This window comes from Eleginops maclovinus, chromosome 2 (genome assembly GCF_036324505.1).
Source record: "Eleginops maclovinus isolate JMC-PN-2008 ecotype Puerto Natales chromosome 2, JC_Emac_rtc_rv5, whole genome shotgun sequence".
NCBI lineage: Eukaryota > Metazoa > Chordata > Actinopteri > Perciformes > Eleginopidae > Eleginops > Eleginops maclovinus.
In genome coordinates, this window is record NC_086350.1 from 2,206,063 (window position 1) to 2,221,082 (window position 15,020).

General features: G+C 43.9%; 2 protein-coding genes across 3 annotated transcripts in view; both read right to left on the reverse strand.

Annotated features, from left to right (window-relative positions):
• Positions 1 to 7,047: 7,047 nt before the first annotated feature.
• Positions 7,048 to 12,489, reverse strand: gpr37a (G protein-coupled receptor 37a). Of its 2 annotated transcripts, none has more exons than XM_063899207.1 (3): positions 10,993 to 12,489; positions 8,860 to 9,282; positions 7,048 to 8,717 (listed from the first exon to the last, which is right to left on the reverse strand). In XM_063899207.1, exons 1-3 carry the CDS (start codon positions 12,085 to 12,087, stop codon positions 8,307 to 8,309), a joined length of 1,929 nt encoding a protein of 642 aa, XP_063755277.1. In that variant the 5' UTR covers positions 12,088 to 12,489; the 3' UTR covers positions 7,048 to 8,306. The 2 variants fall into 2 exon arrangements, with proteins under 2 accessions (XP_063755277.1, XP_063755267.1); XM_063899197.1 differs by having other exon boundaries at positions 7,048 to 8,720.
• A 1,334-nt stretch (positions 12,490 to 13,823) lies between these two features.
• pot1 (protection of telomeres 1 homolog) overlaps positions 13,824 to 15,020 on the reverse strand; it is a 52,705-nt gene continuing 51,508 nt past the window's right edge. The window contains exons 20-21 of the mRNA XM_063899464.1: positions 14,290 to 14,395; positions 13,824 to 14,162 (exon numbers count right to left, since the gene is read on the reverse strand). Of these exons, the coding sequence (XP_063755534.1) occupies positions 14,020 to 14,162; positions 14,290 to 14,395 (249 nt within the window). The 3' untranslated portion in view covers positions 13,824 to 14,019. The remainder of the gene's footprint in view (positions 14,163 to 14,289; positions 14,396 to 15,020) is intronic.

Here is a 15,020-nt window from a genome sequence, read left to right on the forward strand (position 1 = left end):
TTCCTGCTGACTCTGGCTCCTTTTTCCTGAAGTACTTATGAATATGAGCTCAGCATTAACACTTACACAAAGGGGGAACAGAGAGCCTTAGCTTAACATCAAGACCGGAAACGGAGGGAATGGGTTAGCCTTAGCTTAGCATAAAGACTGGAAACGGAGGGAAAGAGTTAGCCTTAGCTTAGTATAAAGACTGGAAACGGAGGGAAAGAGTTAGCCTTAGCTTAGTATAAAGACTGGAAACGGAGGGAATGGGTTAGCCTTAGCTTAGTATAAAGACTGGAAACGGAGGGAAAGAGTTAGCCTTAGCTTAGTATAAAGACTGGAAACGGAGGGAATGGGTTAGCCTTAGCTTAGTATAAAGACTGGAAACGGAGGGAATGGGTTAGCTTTAGCTTAGTATAAAGACTGGAAACGGAGGGAATGGGTTAGCCTTAGCTTAGTATAAAGACTGGAAACGAAGGGAAAGAGTTAGCTTTAGCTTAGTATAAAGACTGGAAACGGAGGGAATGGGTTAGCCTTAGCTTAGCATAAAGACTGGAAACGGAGGGAAAGAGTTAGCCTTAGCTTAGCATAAAGACTGGAAACGGAGGGAAAGAGTTAGCTTTAGCTTAGCATAAAGACTGAAAACGAAGGGAAAGAGTTAGCCTTAGCTTAGTATAAAGACTGGAAACGGAGGGAATGGGTTAGCCTTAGCTTAGCATAAAGACTGAAAACGGAGGGAAAGAGTTAGCTTTAGCTTAGCATAAAGACTGAAAACGAAGGGAAAGAGTTAGCCTTAGCTTAGTATAAAGACTGGAAACGGAGGGAATGGGTTAGCCTTAGCTTAGCATAAAGACTGGAAACGAAGGGAAAGAGTTAGCTTTAGCTTAGTATAAAGACTGGAAACGGAGGGAATGGGTTAGCCTTAGCTTAGCATAAAGACTGGAAACGGAGGGAAAGAGTTAGCCTTAGCTTAGTATAAAGACTGGAAACGGAGGGAATGGGTTAGCTTTAGCTTAGCATAAAGACTGGAAATGGGGGGAACAGGAAGCTTGGCTCTGTTTAGATGTAATAACATGTTCAGAAATCTGCCTTCCAGCGCTGAGAAACATTGCACTTGGGTAAAAACAGAATTCATTGTGGAATAAAAGACGTTCTGAATTATGTGCAGAGCTCAGTTCTTCTGAAACGCTGTCATTGTTTGGTTATGTGAATGACTGAATTCCTGAGCACAGTGAGATTTTCTGTCACAACATGTTTGGCTTCATCTCACGTCTTCTCATCCATATTCAGGCGTCAGCTGCTCCACAGAGGAGTCCAGTATCTGAAGAACAGCCCACTGTTGTGAGCCCCATGAATATTTCATGTCTGGATCTCCTCCTGGTTTCACAACCATTATGTGGCTGAAAACATTTCTACAGCAGTCATTGTGGCCTAATTAAAAGCTGGTAGCTGTTGTGCTAACACAGGCGAACGCTGGCTCAACTATTTCTTTGATATCATGTTGAAGAGTTTGAGTGTAATGCTACCTTGTTACCTGGGTACAGACATCTACATGTATTGAGTATGAGGCTTTGTGCTCCTCAAGGCTGCAGGTTAAACAAATAACCGGCTTTATTCTAAACCGAGTTGATATTTGAACTTTTGAATATATTTCTCCCATGTATGCATCTGTAAATAAATAAGGCATACATACCTTGTCAAACATATAAGCAGCTAAGTGTACTATTTGTCAGATTGAAACACCTTTACTTACCCTTTATTTTAACAGGTGTATCATTCTACTGTTGTGATAAAAGGCCCTCTCTTGTGCCAACGTTTGGTTTGTCCCTTGTGAGCTACTGTAGAAACATGGCAATGCAACACAGTGGACTCACATTTAAGACCCTGTGTAGGTTGGACTCATTTTAGGTTAAGGAAAAATCAATAATTCAAATATTTAATGTCTGCCTATAAATCCCCCAAAATGCTTCTACCTCTGCTGGACCTTCGAGTTTTAATATTGCAAGTTGGTAAATTGACTAAATAAACTAAATGACTTAGAGGAGGACTTTATTATAGGGATGGATTAACAAAAAGAGGGATTATACTCACCCCCCACCACTCTCTATTCTGAAGGATAAGTGTTTACTCATTCACGTTCCTCCTCTCCTGGATTTGGGCTCTCCAAATATATCCATTATCTGTCAACTGTGGGTCTAATGGAGGAATTACTGTGGCAGAAAACCCTCTAAAGACATCCAGCCATTAGCTTTACTGAGACCCCGTTAAACTAAAGTGATGTTTACAGGCCGACCCAACCCGAGGGGGCAGGGGAGGGGGTCTGACATTTCTATTCTTTAGCTTAGCAGTGGTCATGTGACCGTGCTGTAGTTCCTTTATAGCCCAACATTAGCCGCCTTTCGCTTAGCGGTGGTGACGTGAAGTCATGTGACCGTGCTGTAGTTCCTTTATAGCCCAACATTAGCCGCCTTTCGCTTAGCGGTGGTGACGTGAAGTCATGTGACCGTGCTGTAGTTCCTTTATAGCCCAACATTAGCCGCCTTTAGCTTAGCGGTGGTGACGTGAAGTCATGTGACCGTGCTGTAGTTCCTTTATAGCCCAACATTAGCCGCCTTTAGCTTAGCGGTGGTGACGTGAAGTCATGTGACCGTGCTGTAGTTCCTTTATAGCCCAACATTAGCCTCCTTTAGCTTAGCGGTGGAGACATGAAGTCATGTGACCGTGCTGTAGTTCCTTTATAGCCCAACATTAGCCTCCTTTAGCTTAGCGGTGGTGACGTGAAGTCATGTGACCGTGCTGTAGTTCCTTTATAGCCCAACATTAGGTTTATACTTAACAAATTATAAAGTGGTGTTAGTATATAGTTTATCCTGCTGAACTAAACATGCAGGTTTCATAAACGTTTTATTTTCTGTACCTTTTCAAACATCCATTGCCTTTTAGTTGAGGGAACCAGGGAGATGCTAACATAATAAAATAGGTTGAGTTTGAACACACCCAAACAGCTGATTCTTCCTTCTGGTGGAACCATCACCCCCCAAGCTTCTTGGTCCAGCTCTGATTGGATCGGCTGCCCCCCCCCCCCCAGCCCCTCCCCGTGCTTGTATAATCCACCCTGTCAGATCAGGGGGTGGTGGGGGGGTATAAGAGCTTTATTGTCCCGATTCCTCTCCTTTGTTGGGGATTGCAGCAACATTTCTAGGTCACCGGCTGTGCCTGAACGCCCCACTGCCCAAACAGATTCTCCACTGAGGGAATTCACACTGCCCCCCCACCCCCCATCTCCCCATATTTTACCCAGTACTGTCAGGGGAAACACAATCAGAAAAACGCTCCCAGCAACAACAGCAGGGAAACTTCTCCAGCTCCTGTTCTCTGTCGCAGCAGAGAAAGGCTCTTTCATGGAGATGATCGGACGGTCTGGCTCTCAGATCCTTTCTCTGTTCCTGTTCTACCCAAGATTATCTTTAACCTTTCACCCAGATTTCTCAATCTGAGGGGTTAAGCACACATTATTGTTCAGGCACGATAATGGTTGTAGGAGCCAAATTCCTCCTTCGATATAAATTCTTGATTGCCTTATTAGATTTTGGAAAACTAGAGTGCATTTGTTCATCCAATCTGACCCTCTATACCCTATTAAGCTCTGTGGGGGTTTCCCTTTCCTGTAGTACGTTATATACTGTACAGTAGGTTTTAGCGCATGTAAATGGTCTGCAAAGTCTAAAATCCCTGTGTTCCCTCCAGAGGGCCCGTGTGTCTTTCTGGATGTGAGACTGAACAGCAGACTGTTTCAGGAGAGTTTCAGTCTAAGCGTGAGAAACTGATTTTGGGAGTTAGTCTGAGGAGCTTTAGCCTGATGTCTGCAGGGAGTCTTTAAAGGGAATCAGATCTCTGCAGCTCTCTGACAGTCGGCCTCCTCTGACACTCTTCACCTCAGCAGCAGAGACCCAGGCACACTGCAGAGAGAGAGGAGAAGAAGAAGGAGAGTCTGCAGTCAGGAGTTTCTGCTTCAGTCAGTCAGGAGTCAGGATGGGGATGTTGGTGTACAAGAAGAAGAAGCAGAAGTAGAAGACATATATTAATCCCACAAAGGGAAATACAGGTTTTCATTCTGTTAGTATATATACTGTAAATAGTACAAATACCAGTACGCACAGGACCTATTCACATTAGGTCTGAAGTACACACATGCATATTTTTAACTTGTTATTGCCTGACTGTTTTTGGAGCTGTTTCAGTGCTTTGCCGTGCCATCAGGGAATAAAAAAGTATCCTCACCTTCCAGGACGAGGGCTTTGGTTGCCGTGGAGGCCTGGCATCTGTCCACCAATCAGAGGGCAGCGATCCCCCCTCTCACCGCCGCCCGTCTGAACCCAGAGAGCATCCTGGGAGCGTTTGGAGAAGGTCAGTGAGCAGCCTGGTCCTCAGTGTACCCGTCGCCCCATTGTCCCTGAATGAATGGGGCTGTCTAATTACTGGAGCGGCGACAGGGCAGGCCCGCCTTGTTTACAAAAGACTCAAACAGGCCGGTTCGATGCCAGAGAGCAAATCAAAGCCAAGCGGGGTGATTACAGAAGAATGTGGTGTACGCACAAAGAGGCTCCTCTGGATCATTATGGGGTGAATGCAATTAGACAAGAATGTTATGTCATTATGCAAATTCACTTTTACATGATTTTATCTCAAATGATGGGGAAAGAAAGCATGATAATCAACTCTAATAGTGCCATTTAAAGATCACAAATCTTATTTTGCTGAAGCATCTGAGCAAAATAAGACATAAGACAATATATCCACTCAGAAAATGAGGCGTTCAAATTGAGGAGGTCTGGAGACACAAAGAGAAAACTGGTGAAAATGGACATAGAAGAGACGGGAAATGAGGTGAGAGTTGAGACAAAGAGACGTTTCTTCATGAATTTTATCCAGCTAACAAATAAACCACAAACAGATTAACACAAGTTCTGCCTTCTCAAGAATTAATGGTTTAAACATGACCAGTGTTGGGAGAAGTACTAGTAGAAATGCTAAGGGCTTAAATACTCCACCACAAGTAAAAGCCCTGATCTTTAAATTCTACTAAGCTTCAGTGCTTTGATGGCCAGACTGAAATTCTCTAATTCCCCCCCCAGGCGTGAATCGGGTTGTTTCCCGCAAATTACCCTGTGCTACTTTACTCAGATGAGCAGGAATGCTTCGGGCTATAATCAATGACCTACAGTATGTTGTGCATGATTAGAAAACTGCTGCTGTTCCAGAACCATGTCACTGACAGCAAGGAACTGAATCCCAGCGCTCACCAATAAAAGATAAAGTGTATACAATCGAGAGGCCGAATTCTGGGTTTTCCCTCTCCTGTAGTGTGTTATATAGGTTTTAGTGCATGTAAATGGTCTGCAAAGGCTAAAATCTCTGTGTTCCCGCCAGAGGGAGTTTCTCTGTCGTACAAATTGTTTAATGCCATACATTACGGCCCAGAGAAAGCTCATTTTTACACCTCTGTATTTCTCTGTGTGTCTGTCAGCGGTCAGACTGCGGCGGCTCAGAGCAGAACGAGTGAATGAGTCTGATGTCTCTCTGCAGCGCCGTCCACCAGCTGAGAGGCAGATTCCCTCCGACAACGGGAGGCGAGGACAATGGCGTACTGTCTGGCCGGGCGGTGGCCGTGATGACGAACCGATGGCGAGAGGAAAACCAGCCGAGCGTGACGCGGCGAATAAACTGCAAGCTTCTCTATCAGCGCGGGGGAGACGATTTAGCTAAATGCAGCAAGTTTTTGCAGAGTCAATGTTCTTTCTTTGCTTTCTGTCCACGCCTGCAGGTTGTTGCACTGACTGTAACTGTGAGGATGAGGAGAGGTTGGGTTGAGACAGTAAACAATAGAGACTGTGTCCCGAAGAAGAAGCTCCCTCTGTTCTTCAGCTTTCTTGGATTTGCTTGTTTTCTTCAGGGAGTCTTACAACAACAAAGACACTGTGGTTACACATGCTAAGCTAACTGCTAGTTGGAAAGATGTAGGATAACCCTTTAACTTAAAGAGTCCTCTCCTGCTGATGTTCAGGTGTGTATCAGTATGTAGTGTCTCTACTTTAAAGAGTCCTCTCCTGCTGGTGTTCAGGTGTATATCAGTATGTGGTGTCTCTACTTTAAAGAGTCCTCTCCTGCTGATGTTCAGGTGTATATCAGTATGTAGTGTCTCTACTTTAAAGAGTCCTCTCCTGCTGGTGTTCAGGTGTATATCAGTATGTGGTGTCTCTACTTTAAAGAGTCCTCTCCTGCTGATGTTTAGGTGTATATCAGTATGTAGAGTCTCTACTTTAAAGAGTCCTCTCCTGCTGATGTTCAGGTGTATATCAGTATGTAGTGTCTCTACTTTAAAGAGTCCTCTCCTGCTGATGTTCAGGTGTATATCAGTATGTAGTGTCTCTACTTTAAAGAGTCCTCTCCTGCTGATGTTCAGGTGTATATCAGTATGTAGTGTCTCTACTTTAAAGAGTCCTCTCCTGCTGATGTTCAGGTGTATATCAGTATGTAGAGTCTCTACTTTAAAGAGTCCTCTCCAGCTGATGTTCAGGTGTATATCAGTCTGTAGAGTCTCTACTTTAAAGAGTCCTCTCCTGCTGATGTTCAGGTGTATATCAGTATGTAGTGTCTCTACTTTAAAGAGTCCTCTCCTGCTGATGTTCAGGTGTATATCAGTATGTACTGTCTCTACTTTAAAGAGTCCTCTCCTGCAGCACCTCTTTTCACCCTCTGTCTGAAACCAGATCCCAGTCTGCTCTGATTGGATAGCTTGCCGGCTCTGTTGTGATTGGTCAACAGCTTAGAGATGTCCCACCCCTTAGCCTATCACGTACAATATGTTGTAAGCTCTAGCCAATAGAAGCGAGAGTGTTACACAATGATTTCACTACGTTCCGGAACCAAACAAAGGATTTAAATGGAGGGGTTTCAGGCAGGGGGGGGGGGGGGCTGTTTAAGTGTCCTTAAATATCACATTTGATGTTTAAATTGGACTAAGCTTTTGCCTTCTGTCTAAATTCACCGGATAGAATAGACATCTATTCTTAAAACATTATTTAATTAAAGTGACAGTTTCTCTTGTGGCTAAAAAACAACAACAACAACAACAACAACAACAACAACAACAACAGTATTTCAGTCTCATTGCAAACTGAGCAGAGTTTCACACACAGCATCATCAGCCCTGTCAGTATTGTACAGTACATCCCACTGACTCACTCACACGAGAAATAAACATTCAAAATAATAAATCCACAGGGGCTGACGGCGGCCAGTGTTGACGATGAGTTGTTTTGCCTAAACATCAAATCAAGTGAGTGACACTTTTTTTTAAGAGTCTGTATTTTCATATGTATCTTGGCACTGTTTACCGTAAAGATAGATATTGATTGAACGCTGCAAGACCCATTGATCAATGTTTTTGACAACATTTTTGCCATAACAAAGACTGAGTTATTAACATGTCAGTTGCACAAAAACAAGACATTGTCTACAGGAAACCATATTTTTATGATCTGTTTTTACTTATCGGGAGGTCCTGACGCAGCAATGTCCCTTCGTCTTAGTCAGTTTCATCCAATGGGAGACCGAATAGCAACCTTAACCATAACCATACAGAGGGAGGGTAACATTTACCCGCCCAAAAACGTATAAAAACAGCAGAATTTGTGGTTGCTTTTTTAGGGGAACGTTAACAGCTGATTGTGAATTCAACATGATGACATAGACTCAATAAAATAATTTGTATTCCAAGGAAATGAAATTGAAAAGACAGACTCGTAAATTAAAGTCACTTATCTGAGGCCGTCATCACGTGATCACGGCTGAGTCTACTCAGCGTCCATGTCTGCTCTCAGCCTCTGTGAAATACAGTGATGATAAAGAGTGCAGATTCAGAAAAACATCTGGTGAGTCAAAGAAAGGAACTGATCAAATGAATGTGATTTACTAATAATGTCTGTGTGATCTTTTATATATAAACTCTGTAAACAGTGGAGGACGGCTTCAGTCTGTCCGTCAGTAAACACGTGTCCAACAGTTTGTAGAAGCTCAGGAGTTTACAGCCTGATGTGTCAACGCCTCCACCGACAAACCCCTCATCAGTATAGAGCGGTGCAGGGATTCTGTATTCTGACCCTGAAGTTAGCATAGCAACGGGCTAGCAAAAAGCCAATGGGATTTTCCCATGTGATTTGGGATTATCCAGAGGAGGGAACCAAATATGCTGACTAATTCCCAGGTTTTAGGATTCATTCCTGCACCACTCTATATCTCCCAGTAGCGGTTGACTCTTCCCCTCAGCAGTGCGTCCCCACATGGCTGCAGGAGGCGGAGGTGGACGGCTCCCCACGGAGCGTCCCGAACGGTGACAGCTCCACCTCGGCAGAGGTGCACTCGTTGTCGTTGTCACTGGTCGCGGCGTCGGAGCGCGACGACGGGCCGCACTCCTCGCAGCAGCAGCAGCAGCAGTCCAGGAAGGCTCTGGTGAACGGCTGGCAGAGGGTGAACAGCAGCACGGGCGTCACCGCTGACTTACAGAACAGCAGCATCTGGCTGACCAGCTGCAGGATGTCCAGAGTCCTGCGGGGGATCCCCGCCGCCATGTACGCCCAGATGATGTTGCAGATGTTCTCCGGGATGATGCAGAAGCCGTAGAGGATCGCCAAGGCCACGACCGCGCAGTTCATCTGGCTCTCCAGCTGGATCTGCTTCTGTAGATAAGTCAAGATAAGATGAGATACTGTAAGTCGGGATACTGTTAGTCAAGATAAGTCCAGATAAGTCAGGGTAAGATAAGTCAAGATAAGATAAGTCCAGATAAAAGAAAGATTTTGTGAAAGATTAACATACATTCTTGTTGCCGCGGACGCAGGCACGCTCAGCGTGGCGGATCTTGCGCGCGGTGAGCAGCGAGCTGAAGATGGTGAAGAGCGTGGGCAGGCAGAAGTAGCAGCCGAAGTACCACCAGAGGCGGGCGCCGTCGTAGGTGAGGCCGAGGACGTACAGCGTGTCCGGCAGCTCGGTGGAGATGCGCACCACGCAGCGTTCGCACGGCTCCACGTCGGGCGGCTCGCCGTCCTCCGTCACCAGCTGCCGGATCAGCAGCTCGGGCAGCGCCAGCAGCAGGGCCCCCACCCAGATGACGGCCAGCTTGGCGGTGGTTGACGCCCAGTTCTCGATCATCTCGTAGTACATCTGCACGTTGGAGGCGGCGCGGAAACGGTCGATGCACAGAGCGCACAGCGTGAAGGTCGTGACCCCGAGAGACGCCACCTGGAGGAGAAGAGGAGCGGCAGGTTACACTTTCTAAGAAACCTCAAATTCAGGTTCCTGAAGATGAGTCTTAAAAGAAGTAAAACAATGATGACCGTTCGATCATTTAAACCCAAGATGGAGATGTTAAGAATAAAGTCTCAATATTTGGAGAAAATATTCAAAAACATTTTGAGATTTAAGTCAATCTTGAGAATAGATGCTACATATCACAAAATACATTTGAACAAAACTAAATACTCAATTTAAGAGCATTCATGAAACAAAAGACGGACATGACAGTAAAAAGGAATCATGAGTCTTTTTTTTTGCTCTTAACATTTACAATGACCTAATTCAGACTTTATGCTCAGAAACATGAATCATTCCCCTCAAAGTCATTCACAGAGCTTTCCCAAAATAAAAAATGCTTTAAATGACTTTATTTGACCTCCCTGTGGTACTGGAGCACTAAGGGACTAAAAACTGAACTCAGTCTAATCGTGTTAATGCTGCATCACAGACCACAGCTGTGTTGCAGAAAACAGTTTACTCTGTGTGAAAGACAACAGACAAACAAACAAACTGTAGTCTGTGTGTGTGTGTGTGTGTGTGTGTGTGTGTTGTGTGAGGACAGAGTGACGCTGACTGTCATAAAGAACATGATGTCACTTCCTGTCTAGCTGCTACTGCTCTAGCTTCTGTCAGTCAACAATATAAAAAATAAAACATGTTCTTGTTCTTTAAATTCTGAATCCAATAAAACATGAACGGGAGACAACAACAATCTGATGCATGAGGGGGAAATCATATTGATTATATGTTATGGTTTAATAATCTTAAATCAGCAACAGAAGAGAAGTGTCTATGTTTGCCTGGTGTTAATGAATTTGTGATATTTATCTAACCCCTAATTTAATATATCAGAGCGTAAAAAGCATGAAACAGTGTTTAAGAAAGGCACTGCTAACGGTTGCATGTTACACTCAGCTGATGTCAACTTTGTGAACTTCAGCTCAACTTCAACAATAGCGGGATAAGCTGGAAAGTAAAGCTACTGTACGTCAATCAAAATCCATTCTCTCTAAACCTGGCTGTAGGGATTTGCTACCATTTGGTCACAAACCCTCATAATGATCCCAAACTGATGGTTCACAGAGCTACAAATGGTTCCAGTCCTCCCTACATCCACTTCCCTCTGCATCAGCCAATCAGATCACTACTCCCTGAACGTAAGTTGGACCCAGGAACTCCTCAACAAAGACTATCCTGTTTACTATCCTGGTTCAAATTGGTAGGGGCCGTTGTCTGATCTCAGTCTGAGACACTCTTCATTAATCCTGATCTCTCCTCTGATTGGACGGCAGGATGTTCAGCAGGTGTTGTGTTGTTGACTCTGATCAGATTAAAAGCCATTAGAGCGACATTAAACCTGACTAAACCCTGACTGCAGTCTGGAGACCCTCTGATGTCTAATCAACCTCATGTTGTTTCCACATTACTGGCTAAACCTCAGGATCACATCAAGGAAATGGGAGTAACTGAGGAGCATGAGAGTGGATCACTACCCTGAGCTCTCTGAGGGCCAGTCTCAGAGTATAATTAAATTAGTTTTAAACCAGGAACATTTTAATGATCTCTTCCAGAAATACAGAAAAGGATAAATATTGTCTTATAAGCAGTCTACACATAAAAACTCAGTCACTTCCGGTTTGTACCCCCTTATCTCACCTCCAGGTAGGGGATGATCCTGCACGAGAGCTCCCCCAGCAGCCAGTTCTTGGTGAGCTCGTGGAAGAGCACGAGCGGCAGGCAGAAAAAGATGATGATGAAGTCCCAGAGCGCGAGGTTGGCCAGCAGCGAGTTGGAGATGCTCCTCATGTAGTAGTTGTGACACACGATGCACATCAGCGACACGTTCCCGATGATACCCACGCTGAAGATGAGCGCGGAAATGATCAGGACCGCGTACGCGCCGCACGCCTCCGCGGTCACCGGGTAGAAGGGGTTCTTCAGCTGCTTCCGGCGCGTGCGTGGGTTCACCGGAGTGGTGTCCGGATAGTCCGGTACAAAGTACTCCTCCTCCTCTTCCTCCTCAAAGTCCGTGGTGTTGAAGGGGGGCTCGGCCTCTTGTTCCTGCGCCATGGAGGCTTCGTCCAAGTCACTTCGCTTCCTTCTGCCGCGTCGCACACTTCGCTTCTGCCGAACAGTGTGTTCATGTTGACTTTTTTCAAGCACTTCTCCCGGTTTGCATCCATTACTCACATGAAGTGTCTTTATATCCGTGCGCAAAGCTTGGTGTTCGCGTTGGATGTGCTGCAATCCGTTTTGCGCGTCACTTTTACGCACCTGTGACCCAAACGGCACAGAGTGTGACCGCCTCTGCCGCCGGTTATGTCCGATCGTTGTCAGGTTACAAGTGCTTCCGTCTTTTTTGCCAATCACTTCTCCCGGTTTGCACCCAATACTCTCACTGGGTTTGTTTATATCCGTACGTAGAGCTTGGCGAACTCGCTCTCCATTCTGAGCGTCGCTTTTACGCACAGCGCGCCCGGGTATCTGTGTCCCTAGCAGCTCAGAGGGTGACAGATTTAAAGTATCCAGCCCCAAGGCCTCTGCACCGCTCGTCCCCCCATTGTCCTCCCCGGTGACTGTGCGCCATCTCCGGCTCTGATGGCTCCTCTCAGCGGCTGTGGATTCAAAGTGAGGGCTGAAAGTCGTCTTTGTTTTGTGGAGCTGAGTTGCAAAGGCCTCGCTGCACAGCCACATACACAGAAACCCCGAGAATGGAAGCAGCATCGTGTGATTCTGTCTAACCTGTAACATCGAACTGGTTCCAAAATGATCGATCCATCTGTGGTTTCTGACAAAATGCGAAAATATCAACTTAAGCTGCGACAGAATCTCAGTTTTCCTTCATCTTCGCGCGCAAAAAGCTTCCACTAACTCTTTGGTTGTGTATCAGAGCACGTGCACCTGCTTGGTTTGGGTGCGTCCCGGAGCGGCTCCAGTCTGGAGGCATCACCAAAGAGACCAGAGCGGAATAATTTCCTCAAACTGGATGGAAAAAAAGTTAACTGACCGCTCAGATCCTCCGTAGCTAAAGGTGGGGAATTAACCCGGGAAAAGTCCACCTCTGTCCCGGGAAGATTCTGTGAGAACAGCCGCCCAGAGGCCGGGGAGAGAGAGGCAAAATGCGGACACTGCAGACCCGAGCTCCGTCTGATAGAAAAGAGGACCAGAGAGAGGAGGAGAAAATGGGGAGAGAGGGAGGAGGAAGAGGAGGGGGTCATCTGTCAAACCTCTGATCTGATAATGAGCTGTTCAAAAACACGGAGATTTGATCTGTGATGCGTGTGAATTACACTTTCAAAACTGTCATTTATTCTTTGATTTTGTTCATGAAAATTATATGAAAAATTAACGAGAAATATCTGAAAATTTATATGAAAGGAAATCTGAAAAATATTTGAAAAATGTCTAAAAAATATTTGAAAAATCTAAAAAATAAACGAAAAATATGTGAAATTTATATTAAAAATGTTGGCAAACTAAACGAAACTTATTTGAAAATTATCTGAAAACTTAACGAAAAATATCCACTCAGTGTGAGTGTAAATACTCACAGGCTTTGGCGCCATCTAGCTCAAATTGGGGATTACACCGGCTCTCTTTGGATCTCTTTTAGACATTAGAGGAGGAGAGAGTTTTTCTGAGAGACTCCTGAGCAGTTAACTCTAGAGATACGTGGTTCTGACAGGAGTAGACAAAGCTACAAACATTTGATGATTTTAAAGAATATGATGCAACGCTGTAGATTAAACTAGCCGACGGTATGCAAAGCATGAGCACAATTTAAGACAGGAGAAAAATGCAGAATGAATTGTAAAATATGAGGAAAATATGTGAAAATTATCAGGAAATTACATTAAAAAATATCTGAAAATCAAACTGAATAATATCTGAAAAATAAACATATTTGAAAATATCTGCAAATTATGAGAAGTCTCTGAACCTTATATTCTAATTATATAAAACCTTTCTGAAAATCAAACAAAAATACTGAAAATATTTGAAAAATATCTGAAAATATTTGAAAAATAAATGCAAAATAAAGTTCAACATTTTCCAAGAGAATAAGTGAAGAATGCATGAGTTTATATACAAAACACACATTAATGCAGCAATAATATGAATCCAGAAACACAACATATAATATTAAATCACAACAGGGATTTTACACACAATTACTACATTTACTAATATTTTAAACACATTTAGTTTATCATACTTACTTACTTTGAATTTGCCCGTTACCTGTCATGGAGTACTTTCCTTTCACCTCTGGAGAACAGGAGAAACACAAAGGTTAATGTGACAGCAGAACCAGAAAACCTACAATCTTTTCCCCGTCTTATTTTGAGACTCGGTATCATATGATTGCCTTATGCTGAATATATATATATAATTTAAGGATAAAAACAAGTGTTAAATGTTATAAATAAAGGGTGTCATGTTGTCAGCGGGGCAGCAGAGGGCGCTGTGACTCCATCAAACAGAAACAGTGAAGAGTTTTCTTTATTGAATAAACTTGATTAACAAACAGTCAGTTGTACAACTTGTTTCAGCAACATTTATGTTCATCTATCCAGTTTTTCTCCATAAATACCAATAAAAACACAGAACATGTGAAATACACAAAGATTAAAGCAGCTAGGAACAGTTTTTATTGTGCATCTTCTAACGACGGCCTTTAATTCAGGCGGGGTTGGCGTTGGGGGGTGCTGATGGAGGGGGTCTGGTGACGGTGCTGTTGCAGATCTGGTAGCAGGTTTTGTTCAGACCGTCTTCATCCTCGCCTCGGTACACCGTCAGACACAAATCCATCCAGGGACGCTCATCTGAGGAAACAGAACACCGACATTGTGTATTTATACTAGTTTAACAGTAAAGCTGCTGCAGGACTTTGATCTCTTTATTCCAGCTGTTTGCGTGAACGTAATGTCCTGTAATAATTGGCAGATGTACCGGTGCTGTCCCCTGCTGGACACAGGGAGTCCATTGATTGGCTGATTCTGTTCTGAGCCTCCTGGTTGGCTGCGACGTCCTCCGCCGACACGCCGAAGAACTCCTCCTGATGAGAGGCACAAACATCATCATCAAAACTCAAGTGTTTCAGGTGGTTTCATCATGTCCTGTGTTTTGTATTCCCTGGAGAGGTTCATTTGATGTGAGAACTTCAGATCCCTGTGAGGAGGAGGCTGGACTTTATGCATCAAAACCTTCCGAGTTGACTTTTTTTTCAGCTTTTTAATTTAACTTCTGGTATTCATACAAATCTTTAAACCTTTTATTGCACATTTTAACTTTCACGTTTATTTAAATATTTGATCCTATTTTATTGGCACACTATTCTTTAAGTTATTCTGAATATTTTATTTGAATTTCTTTGTGTTTATTTACAGATTTATTGTGTTTTAATTATTCTTTTTATTTCACACTATTACCTGTGTTTTTCTCAATATCTGTACTGCTTTTTATCTTTCATCTTAACATAAATACTTTTAATCTAATTGTGTTTGAAAAGCCATTTTCCCCTGGATGAGGAAATTCATTTATTTGCCCTCACACAGGCCATGCAGGTCACAGTAGGTAAGTAAATATAATATAAGAGACACAGCGGTAACATTTTAATCTCTCCCCCTCATGATCTAATCTCCTCTGATGCTGAGTCAGCAGCTTTTTAGACTGGGTGTAAC